This window comes from Myotis davidii, unplaced genomic scaffold (genome assembly GCF_000327345.1).
Source record: "Myotis davidii unplaced genomic scaffold, ASM32734v1 scaffold107, whole genome shotgun sequence".
NCBI lineage: Eukaryota > Metazoa > Chordata > Mammalia > Chiroptera > Vespertilionidae > Myotis > Myotis davidii.
This window is the reverse complement of record NW_006383012.1, coordinates 5939502-5951613: the sequence shown is the minus strand read 5'-3', so window position 1 is coordinate 5951613 and position 12112 is coordinate 5939502. Positions and strand designations below refer to the sequence as shown.

Here is a 12112-nt window from a genome sequence, read left to right as displayed (position 1 = left end):
AGAAACTAACACCTCAATGTTTTCCCACTCCAGCAAGCTTTTTTCATACATAAAGCCAGGAATATGATAACCACAAACAATATGGAAGGAATTAAATAAATTCCCAATATGTGAACTACAAAAAGAGCTTAATAATTCTTTCATTAAAGTACAGAGAGTGGAAGTTCCTAGAATCTTCTGCAAAAAATAAAAGTTCAAAATCTCACTTTACAGATTTTTAATAATAAAATTCTACACTTTTCCTATGGTGTTTTTTTTTCCTTATAAGAAAAGCAAACAAAACTTTCATCTACCCCCAGAGAACTAAGCTTACTGTCTCGTCACCACAAGTAAAGCAGTATGTCGACAGCCCCAGCCAGCAGTGAAAGCTCACAAGCCAGCCTCCTTCGGAACTTCACCTGCTCTGTTTTTTTGGATCCCAGGCTGATTTATAAGCCCTCTAAAGGCCGAGACAATCCCGTTTTCATCATGAATCATCACTTCAAATTATTATTTCAAAAAAGTAAATATTTAATTATTTAGGATCTAAAAATCCTGAAGACACATTCTTTATAAAGATTACTCACAGACAACACTCATAGCTTAGAGTTAAAAGGCATACTTAACTTTATTACTAGGAATTACTTTCTTCCAAACAAACTTATAATAGTTTAAAATCATAGTGTTTATTAAGAGTCTTAATTTCCTTTATAAGCTACCACTTAAAATAATTTTCCAAAGTAGATTATGTGCCTTTGTGGTGCTTAAAAGCAAAAGTATACTTCTGACATCTATTGAATGTGTTATTCTTTGGTCTCTTTTATTTTTACTTATCAAAATGATTCTTAACAGCTTAAAATTGGTATATTACTTTTCACCATCAATGAAATATGCTCTAAAGTATTACTAACTATATTTTAAATATCAGCTAGGTTTTATCTAAAACATGATATACAAAGAAGATGTTTTCACAATAGTCTACTGCATAGCTTAATTTAGTCTTTCAATAAATATATTTATTTAATATTCAGAAATTGGTAGGACCAGAGATAGCAGAATTAAAGTTAAATAAATTGCATTAATGCACTGTATTTTGGTTCTCTGCAAAAGATTATTCTATTACTTCCATTCCTAGTTCTGTTTCCATTTTGTCCCAAAATCATATTTCTTTAGCTCCACTATCTCTATATTCCTTTCTCTAATTCTATCAGCTTTCTATATCAAGTACATATATCTTTTTTTTTTTAATATATTTTATTGATTTTTTAGAGAGAAGAAGGGAGAGGGACAGAGAGTCAGAAACATCGATGAGAGAGAAACTTCGATCGGCTGCCTTCTGCACACCCCCACAGTGGGGATGTGCCCGCAACCAAGGCACATGCCCCCGACCGGAATCGAACCTGGGACCCTTGAGTTCGCAGGCCAACGCTCTATCCACTGAGCCAAACCGGTTTGGCTACATATATCTTTTGAGTTTAGTTTAAATGCATCTTTACTTATCCCCACTATATCTAAAATGCTTGCTTTACTACTATTTATAACTTAATTTGATAGTGCTCTATATCTACCCTTTATCAAAACTAATGGTAACAGTCAAACAAAATAGACTGATACAGTGCTCATGTAGTAATATGATATAGAAGAGCCTTCAGCAAAGACATTCAAACCCAGACTTTTCAACTCCCCTGTCTCCACCACTGATTCACCCCCGTCCAACTATTCTCCTGGCTTTATACTCCTACTATGCTGGATTTAGAGAGAATTCCACTCATGGTGTCACTGAATTTATCTCCCTAAAATGGCATATACACATGCTGTCAAGTAATGTATTTGAGAATCCCAAATGAAAAAATTCTGATATTTCCTACTTTGTACAATCCTAACAGATACATACCTATGTCATATGCCAGGAAATCGGCAGAAAAACATTTTGCACCGTTACTCAAGGAAGTGTCATTATGGGTATTTCCTCCAAAAATAAGCATAGCTCCATTGATAAGAACAGCTGAATGAAGGTATCTGGCAAACCCACTTTCTTTCAATATAGTCCTACAGGATAAAATTTAAAAATGTATTACAAAAGATAAAAAGACCTCCCTAATTTTATATATATATTATATAAAGGATCTAATTTGCATATAGAATTTTCCTTGGAAGTGTGAAATAACATGCTCCATTTTTAATATATATGTCCTCTAAACTTAGTATTTAAAAAAATATAAACGGCCTCTAAATTTCATATTTTTAGAAATATATTTCCAGATTCATAGTACCGTAAGATGCTTTGACGAAGCACAATATTAAACATAATTGCTAATGATTTTATAATAATTTACATTTTTAGTTTTGTTTTCATTTATAAAAGTAGGAAACAAGTATTCTTAAAACTAGAGGACCAATATTATCAGTTTTAAATACCAAATAAAAAATTAAATATAATAACTTTACCCTAAACTATATTGTTAAAACTACATAACTCATATGGATCCCATAATACACCTTTAACTTCTTAAGTATAATATAACATACAGAAAAGGAGTCTAAAGTCCAATGAATTCTCACAGGATGAACATAACTAAGTAACCAGCACTCAGATTTACATTATATATATATATATATAACTCCCCACTATTCTGATGTAGCAAAGATTTGCATTGCTGTCTTTGTACTTTACAAAATGGAATCATGTATTTTGTATTCATATGTATATTCTGTTGCTCAAGATTGTTTTTGAGCTACATTCATATGTTGTGTATAACTGAAAATCACAATGATTTTTGAGAATCATTACAAATAATATAAATGTCATTTTATTTAATTAAAGTACACCTGAGAAAAAATGCTACCAATATATTCTCATCATATTTCACCTGAATGAGCTGATATATAATAAAGGTACATGAGGATATGAATCAATGCTTCATAAGTGCCCTAAATAAATCCCTGGTACAAAGAATCAGAATGTAAACAGTACGTATAATCTAGTTAGCAAGGTATATACAGTATATCAAAAACCATCGGTTATAATACCAATTAATGGTTAAAAAATATGAGCAGACTTCCATCATGGCAATATAAGGAGTTCAACAAACATTCTCCCCTAGGAAAGAACTATAACCCATCAAAAAGATTAAAAAAAAAAACCATTAAGGGTCCAAAAATTTTTACTAAGAGCAACCATAAATATTTACTCAAGAATATCTACTAAATTTTAATAAGAACAACAGACCATTATTTCCAACCCATTGCCTGCTCCCACCCTCCCCCCCAGACCCCCCCAGCACAGACCAGTTCCCCCCAAGCAGGCATGAGAGCGAAGAACAGAGAACCCCTCCACCCTTAGCTCCTAGTCCAGGCCACTGGATCTAACCAGGAGAGGAGATGGCAATGCTTCTCATGTCCCCAACTCTGGGCGCATGGAGGAAGCATGAGAGGTCTGAAGCTCATCCTCTAACTCAAAGGGCAGCAGCTAAACACCTGGCCCAGCGGCTAAGAACACCAGGGCCGCGCAGTCTTCACCCTCCTCACCTGCTGGGCAGAGGGCCTTGCCAAAGAGGCCAGCTGAGAAGAGCAAAGGCTACCACCCCGACCCAGTGCCCCGCACAGAGCAGTGGTGTCACACCAAGGGGAACAGGTTACTAATCCCACCTACAACTCCACAAACTGGCACAGAGATCTTCCAAGAGAGCTGACTTGATATGGAACAGAGAGGGTGGGAAAGTTAAGGGAACGGTCAAAAACCAGGGAGGTTTTCCTGGGTAGCAATTAAAGAGATGGCTGCTAGCGCCATGAGAACCATAGCTCAAAGACCAGGTAAAAGTACCTGAAGGAGGGGGGATGGGGAGAGGAAGATGAGGACAGCTAATAAGAACCCAACAGGGACTGAAATTGAAACAAAACGGACTGTGGAACAATTTATGCCCCAAAGCATTGTTGAAACTAAGAGAGCAGTCAGTGAGGAATCAGCGGAGGCTGTCCGGTGATGTGACACAAGCAGAGACAGACAGCTAAACGGGAAGTCAGCGGGGAAGTCGAGGAGCCCTGCTGAAGTTACCACCATCCCAGGGAGACTGTGTGCATCCCCCCTGGCTTGCCTCCTCCCAGGAGCAACATCACTGGATGGTGCATTTGGAGGAGGAAAGAGACTTTGCTAAAAGAGTCCAGCCAGGTCACTACACAAATAAAATTACAACAGCCCCAGGGAGTGGGGGAGTCACAGAATCAGGATCTAGAGTTGCTACACTCTATTATCTAGAATGTCTAGTTTTCAGGGTAATCTATTACACGCAGCGAAGAAGGAAAGTGAGACCCAGATGGAGGGAGAAATAGAACAGAAATGCCTTTGAGAGGGCCCAGATGTCGGATGAGCGAAAGAAGACTTCAAGGCAGCTATTATAAATATCAGAATTATGTTACAAATACATTCACAAGCTTAAAGGCAATGTCTGCAGACAAGACACTAAAAGAAGTTAGTTCTTCAGCCTTCAATCACTTATTCCAATGCAGAGTGCTGGCAAAGGCAATTATGTAATTAGAAGACAAAGTAGGATGCACAGTTCTTTTCCTAATAAAGTTGAAAAGCAGTTGTCATAAACCAGTACATATATAATTGGTCTGTTGAGCTTGTAACATATAGAAATGTAATATGCCAGGAGTGGGCAACGGTAAGCTTCGAGATGTGATGATGTTCTTTTGAGTGAATAAAGCTACCGAAATCATCATAACCTGCATGTCTTTTTCCATATAAACAACTATAAACCCACTTTTGCCCACCCTGTTTTTGACAATTAGAGCACAAAGGGAGGATGGAAGTAAAGCTCTGTTAACGTAAGGAAATGATGCCACATAGTAACTCAAATCAACAAAAACAAATGATCAAATAAGCCCGCAAAAATATTCAATAACTTGTATATGAAACAAGACTAAGTAAGAACATGTACACTAGAATTATTCATAATAGCAAAAACCGACACAGCCCAAATATCCACCCACAGGGGAATCGAGAATTTTTGAAGGTGCTATGTTCCCACAGTAAGGGTATCTCACACAGGACAATTCTGCCAGCAACCCTATCATACCTCCCTAACCCATTCACCCTTCCTCCCTCCTAAATGACCATTCTGGACTTTGTCTTCTCCCATCCAACCTCAGTCTTCTAATAAATATCACCCATTCTCGCTCTCAACTGAAAATCCCACTTCCTACTTCACTAAGAATAAAAAAAAAAATCAAATCAAAAAGTCCACAAACTCTCATCCATCTACCCACTTATCTGCAACTGCATTCATATAACCTACCTGCCCCCCTAATCCTATGAATAAACTGTCTAGGCTCCTAGAGGCCAGCCTGTGTCCACTAGTCCCACTGCTACTTGTTTTCTCAAGTACATCCTGCTGGAAAGGTCTTCCCTTTCTTGCATCAGTATTTTTAACATCATCTTGTTCTTTCCTAACAGCCAACAAACAATTATTTCTCCAATATTGGGAAAAAAACCTCTCTTGTCCTCACCTACCTGACCCTCTTTTACCCTATTTCTCTCCTTCCCTTCTAACTAAGCTCCTCAGAAAAGTTGTCAATACTTTTCTCCAATTCCTCTTCTCCCATCCTGACCGGACTCAGGACGAACAGGATGTCACCCCACCACTCCACAGGAACTTCTCCCATCGAGGTCAGAAAAACACCAGTTTGCCAGGTTCCGTGAGCCTTTCTTAATTCTCACGTCACCTTGCCTTTCAGCAGCTCCTGACAAGCTTTCTCTCCTTTGAAACCCACTCCTGGCTTGTAGGACACGCTGTCCTGGTTTCAGGCTAACTCACTAACTGCTTATTCTCAGTCTGATTGTTCATCCTTCTCTCTCCGAGCAGAAACGTAGTATCCAGATGCCCAAACGCCTATATCCAGCCACCTCGTGTCCATGTCCACTAGGATGTATAATATGTAGCTCAAATTAAATAAACCTAAAATCGAGCTTCCAGATCTTCTTTCACACCAAACCGACTCCTGCGACAAAATTCATCATCTCCATTAAGCCGACTCCATGCTTTCAGGTCTTCCCAGGCCTGATTCCACTCTCGCTCCTCTCCCTCTTCCACTCAATTCCCAATCCCTTAGTCTATGCAATCTGTGGGCTCTGCCATGAAAATATATTGAGAATCCAACCAATTCTCATAACCTGCACATTGCCTCCCTGGTCCCAGACACTATCATCTGTTTCTTCAATTACTGCAATAGTCTCCTAAGTGGTCCTCTTGCTTCTGCTCTTGTATCATAATCACAACACAGCAGCCAAAGTGATCCTGTAAAGACCCAATTCAGAGCACTTCGCATCTCTACTGGCTTCCACTGGCTTCCCATATCAGAGTAAAAGTCACAATCTCTATCATGACCCCTAGGACTCTGGAAGACAGGGTTCACCATTCCCACTCTAGGGTCATGTTCTCCCACTTCACCCAACCCACTCTAAGACCCTTTAACCCAGCAGTACTGGCCCCTGGCTATTCCAAAGGATAAGCGCAGTCCCATCTCAACCACGGCTTTTCCCTAGCTTCCTCTCTGCCCAGAACCCCCGTCCCTCAGGTGTCCGCCTAGCTCATCCTCTCATCTCCTTCATGTCTTTATCCAAATGTGTTCTCAGTGATGTCTTCTCATACCCCCCTATTTAAGTGTAACAACCTAAAAACCCCTATCCTCTTTCCATGCTTTCTTCTTTCTCCATAGTATTAATTATCATTTAAGATACATTTTACTTATTTCCATTTTGTCTGCCTCTCTTTATTAAAATATATTTTCAAAACATAAAGTTGATGTTTAAGCAGCTCCCTAAGAAAAGCGTGCAATGTTAAACAATACATGCAAAACTCCAAAACTGACAAGCTAACGATGTGTTTGCAAATACACAGAAGGGTAAAAAACCTATAAAGAAAAGCAATGAAACAATTAATACAATAGGAATATGGTTACCTCTTGGGGGATAATGAAGGGAGAGCCAACATGGAGGCACATGAGGGCTTCCTGGATATTGTAATGTCGTTTCTTGGCTTGGGTAGGTAGGGTGTTTACTTCATTATTGTTCTGAAACTATACATGTATGCTTTCATATAGCCTGTTGTCCATATGCAATATTTCCCAGTTTATAAAAGACCACTATGAAAAAAATAAGTACTACATGGCTCAAAATTACCTTAAAAGGTAAAGCTATAGAAAGAAATATTTCTTTAAGTGATCAATATGTGATTTTAACCAGGCATTCCAAATCTCGTAACATATCTTGCTGGTTATAAAGACAACAATCATTTCACCTATATAAATGTTTTATACTCATTTTAATAAATACCCCCTGCTGTACTATTCCTTCATTGTGTGTATTTCTATTATTTCCCACATATACATGTAGGATAAAAGTTTAAGTTATCTGTCTCCTTTACTGAGGAAGTCTTAGGATTATTTCTAATACAGTGTTTGATACAGTTAATGATTTTTGTTGAAAAGATTTCAGACACTCATTATGCAGAGAAATAAGCAAGGATGAACATCATGAATAGTATGTTCATCAGTATTTACTAAAATTTAAGTTAATAAAATTTATAAAATTTTTCTGTTTCACTTTCCAAAACCTGACAGCTACGTTTTCAGAGAAATCAAAAAAACTCACAATAAAGGAATAAAATAGCTGTGAAAAATTAAGTGTAAAAAAAAAAAACCTCTCATTGCATCACATTTAAAGAGCTAGAAAAACTCATTTTTAATAATATTTCATTGGTTGTAGGATTTTAGGATAATGGCTTTTTTTTTAGCCACCTAATGACACCATGTCTTCTAGATTTCATTTTTTTCAAGTGTTGCTCTTTTATATGCCTTTCATTACCTTTGGCTTCTTTAAAATTTTTCTCTTCCTATTTGGGATATTATCAGTTAATAATAGTAACAGTAAACTATTACTATTCTAAGCATAGTTCTAAGCATAAGTTTCTTTGTACTTATCCTACTTAGTGCTGATGGAACTGCTTCCTTTTGTGACTTGATGTCTTGTCACTTTTGAAAATGATCAGTATTAAGACTTGAAACAGTGTTGTATATTATTTTCTCACTCCTCTTCAGATTCCAGTTACATGCATGTTAGACCATTTCCACATGTCCCTTAAAATGCTTCCCCTCTTTAATTTTTTATTTTTGTCTTTCTGTACTTTAGTATGGGTTTTCCTTGACCTATCTTCCATTTCATTAATTCTCCTCTTGGCTGTGTCTAGATTGCTGTTAAACTCATCCAAAGAATTCTTAATTCACTTAATGTATTTTTCATTGGTATAATTTCCATTTGATTCTTTTAGTAAAGGTTTCTAGTTGTCTACCTTATATTTTAATTCCTTGAAAATAAAGTTCTAATCATTTTAAAGTTTCAGAAAACACTGTTGTCCTTCAGGTGTGTTTATAATAGCTGTTTTTTCCAATTTTTGTTTTTTTCTAAGTGTTTTTTAAATTTTATGCTAGATATTGCACATTATATTACTGAAGAAATAATTTGAGGCTCTGTGCATTATTATCTTCCTCAAGCGAGAACTGACTTTTGCTCTGCCAACTAGCTAGGCTATGCACAGATCACCATAATCCAATGAAAGACTGTGATGATTCAAGGTGAGCTTATCCTACTAGTAGGTTTAGAACTTCAGGGATCAGACTAAATCCTTAAGTATGTAGCCAGACCCCTCTTCCTTAGCACATGTGAAAATTCAATTTTGCTCTTCCACATTGATTGACAAAAGCCAAGATCAGTTTCTCAGTTTTCAGGATTTATAATAGTCTCAAGGACAAAAGTTGAACAAAATGCCAATCTTACCTCCCTGGACATTCTACCTCTCCTAGATCTTGATCCACAAATTCTCAGTTCCTTAACAGTTAACTGATGCCTTCAAAGGATGTAATTCCTAATATTTTTTCAGTGGAAATAATAGTTCAAATAACCCATAAAATATAATTCCTCCAAACACACATTTTCTATTATTTCAACACAGTCGTATATTTACCAAACTATACCTACTAAACCATAAACCCATTTTTAATGTGGCAAAAATGTAAAATTAGTATGAACAATGGGCACATAATAGTAACATTTTAAAGTTACATAATATTTGACAAATGAAACTGATACACACTATAATCCATGTATAGTAGCAAACTTGAAAAATAAGCAAACAAAAAGCAGAAAAACTTTAAGAATGTTACAAATAGAAAAATACCATTTTAGTTCTCACTGATAATGTTACAAATCTTTTTTTTTTAAGCAGAACCCAAGGAAATAGTAAAGGATCATATGTATCTATAACATATTTGTAATGAGGTGCTCAAAATAATTTACTTTTATTTTATTAAATTCTCCTAAGGGACAAGTATACAGTGTTACTTGTGCATATGCTAAAATTGCCAAGACTGATCATTATATTCTTCTATGCAACATTTCACTATGGGAGATTTTCAAGTAAATAATCATGTAAGATCTGATCAAATTTCATTATGTAGTAAACAACAACTAACTCTCTCATTTTGACTTCATTCAACTAATACCCGTACTTCTCTTATCCATTCACTTTAATAAGTTCTTTCCCTGAGCAATACTGTGCCCATTATTATTAATGTGAACTATGCGGCCTCTATCTTGCAGAAGCAGTTATCTTTTCCTTTTTGATATGACACAGTATCTGTCATATATGGAAAAATATGTTAAGCAGGTTGATTGTGCCTTAGTTTCTACACAATTCCTCTTTTTATTATAGCAAAAAGTCAATAAGAAATGTTAGCATTATTAAAATAGGAAATAAAATGTAATGTATAGATTACCTAAAACAAAAAGATATTTTATTAATGTTAATAGTTATAAAAATATAAAGAATAATACTACATTTTATTAGACTAAAAATAACGCAAATTAACAAGGTCACCTAAAGAAGTCTTAATTTTTTTAAATTCCATCTTTTTTCAAATAAAGTTAAAAAATAGAATATGTTTGAAACTGAAGGGGGTATAACAAATCACAATTTGGTAAAAAACTGTATTTCATTTCACATAAAGGAATATGTGCTAAAAGTTTAAAAGAATGTGTAGTATCTTTAAAAAAAAGACACAAAGAAATCAGTTCCCTGGTTAATCAATCAATAAAAAAATAATAATATTGCAAGTACAAAGAGAGCATTATGGTTATGAATAGGCAATTCACTAAGCAAGAAACACAAGTGGCAAATGAACACATAAAAAGATGCTTTCTCACAGTAGTAACCAGGATATATGTATTAAAATATCAGTATCATTCACCCACATTACTCTGGCAAAAGAAAATATCCCCACCTTTATCACGTGTTAGTGAGAACAAGGAGAAACAGGCACACTCACACCTTGCTGGTGGAAACACATTACCACAGTCACTTGAGGAGCAATTAGGCAACATGCAGTAAATTCGAGGACATGAATATCCTCAGATTCACCACTTCATTGTTAAGTACATACCCTAGAGAAACTCTTGCATTTGTGCCTGAGCAGACCAGTATAAGACGTATGCTGGAGCATTTTTATAACAACAAAAGGAAAATCTAGCTAAATGTCACAAGCTTTGTATTTCGCAGGAAATGAGATAACAAAACTGAAGACATGGTTTTAAAATTTACAAGTGACAATAAAATATGAGCGCAAAGTAGAACAAATCCCAAGATAGATAATAACAATCCTAAAAGTTTGGTAAGCAAAACTTCCTGTCTGAATTAAACGTAACATCAGCACCGATAAGCACAAGTAACTGTAATGCTTACAGGATCAGACCCACTTTAAAGTCGAGACTTCCCAGCAATGCTGGCTACATAATCTACTATTTTGTGCCTTTGCTGAATAATTGAGTATCATTAGTTGCAATAAAAGAAGGCCAAGAATGTCTCCCTGAAAATACTTAATAAACACCACTATTATACAAATATAAACTATAACAGTGACACACTTTCCCAACATACTTTTGGCCTCATCTACTCACCAAGTCTTAGTGTTCACTTCATACTTATAAAGATCATCCACCAATCCATACTTGTTGCCTGGTAATGCCTTATAGCCTCCATGAACATAAATGGACTTTGTTATTTCATCATACACACTGGTATGACCATATCCACCTTGAACAATAGCACCTTTAGTTTCTGAAACAAGCCAAGTATTTGATGCTGTAAGAGAAAGAAGATAAATCATGAATTCCTAGTATTTAAAAATATAACTAATATGTCATCAAACCACCTAGTTAATTGTAATGCCACCTTTTTATGAGTAAGGTATACTTAATATTCATTTAATCAAGAAGCAATTATTAAATCTGAGCTAGTTACTATGTTAGGTGCTAGGAGTTCAAGATGAGTAAGACTGGCCTTTCTGTAGATCAAACTCTGAAATACTGAAAATGCCAAATTTATGTGTGCACGAGGAAAAAGGAAACTCTTATTCTCACATACATTTCTGTAACTGTAAATAACTCTGGGAAAAAAGCTGTCATAAATAGTTTCTGAGCGCCTACTATGTAAAGGCTCTGAGTTAGTCACTGATATTACAAATACAGAAAAGGACGTGATCTCTGCCCGTAACAATTTCTGTGCTGTCCTTTATCACTTCAAACAGGCATTAAATAGTAAGAGAAGAAATCCCTGGAACATCAGAAAAGGTCGATAAATATAGCAGAAATATGAGTACACACAACCTTTGCTCTGAGATTTCTAAATAATAACTGATGAAGAAAATAAAAATTATAACATCATCCGGTACTCAAGCCGATGGTATTAAAAAGTGGGGAAGATGAGGGAATCTAAATGAAAGTAAGGCTGCCATACTTCCCTTGAAAGTTTAAAATGTTGATACTAGACAATTATGATTACATGTGTGTATTTTTATAACCAGAGCAATTTCTAAAAAAACTATACAAAGAGATACACTCAAGAATAGTATAAGTATGCCAAGATAAAATTCTAAGTTGTTTAAGAAGAAAACAGAAACAGAGGCACATACAAACACACACACACACACACACACACACACACATACACACACACACACACAGGAAATAAAACAGCAGACTTAGGTACAGACTTAGCATATGTAAATTGTGTCAAAATTGAAA

General features: G+C 35.7%; 1 protein-coding gene across 1 annotated transcript in view; it reads right to left on the bottom strand.

Annotated features, from left to right (window-relative positions):
• The window catches only part of ATRNL1 (attractin like 1), a 443329-nt gene that overhangs the window by 378459 nt on the left and 52758 nt on the right, over positions 1-12112 (bottom strand). The window contains exons 10-11 of the mRNA XM_006778755.2: positions 10988-11171; positions 1874-2028 (exon numbers count right to left, since the gene is read on the bottom strand). Of these exons, the coding sequence (XP_006778818.1) occupies positions 1874-2028; positions 10988-11171 (339 nt within the window). The remainder of the gene's footprint in view (positions 1-1873; positions 2029-10987; positions 11172-12112) is intronic.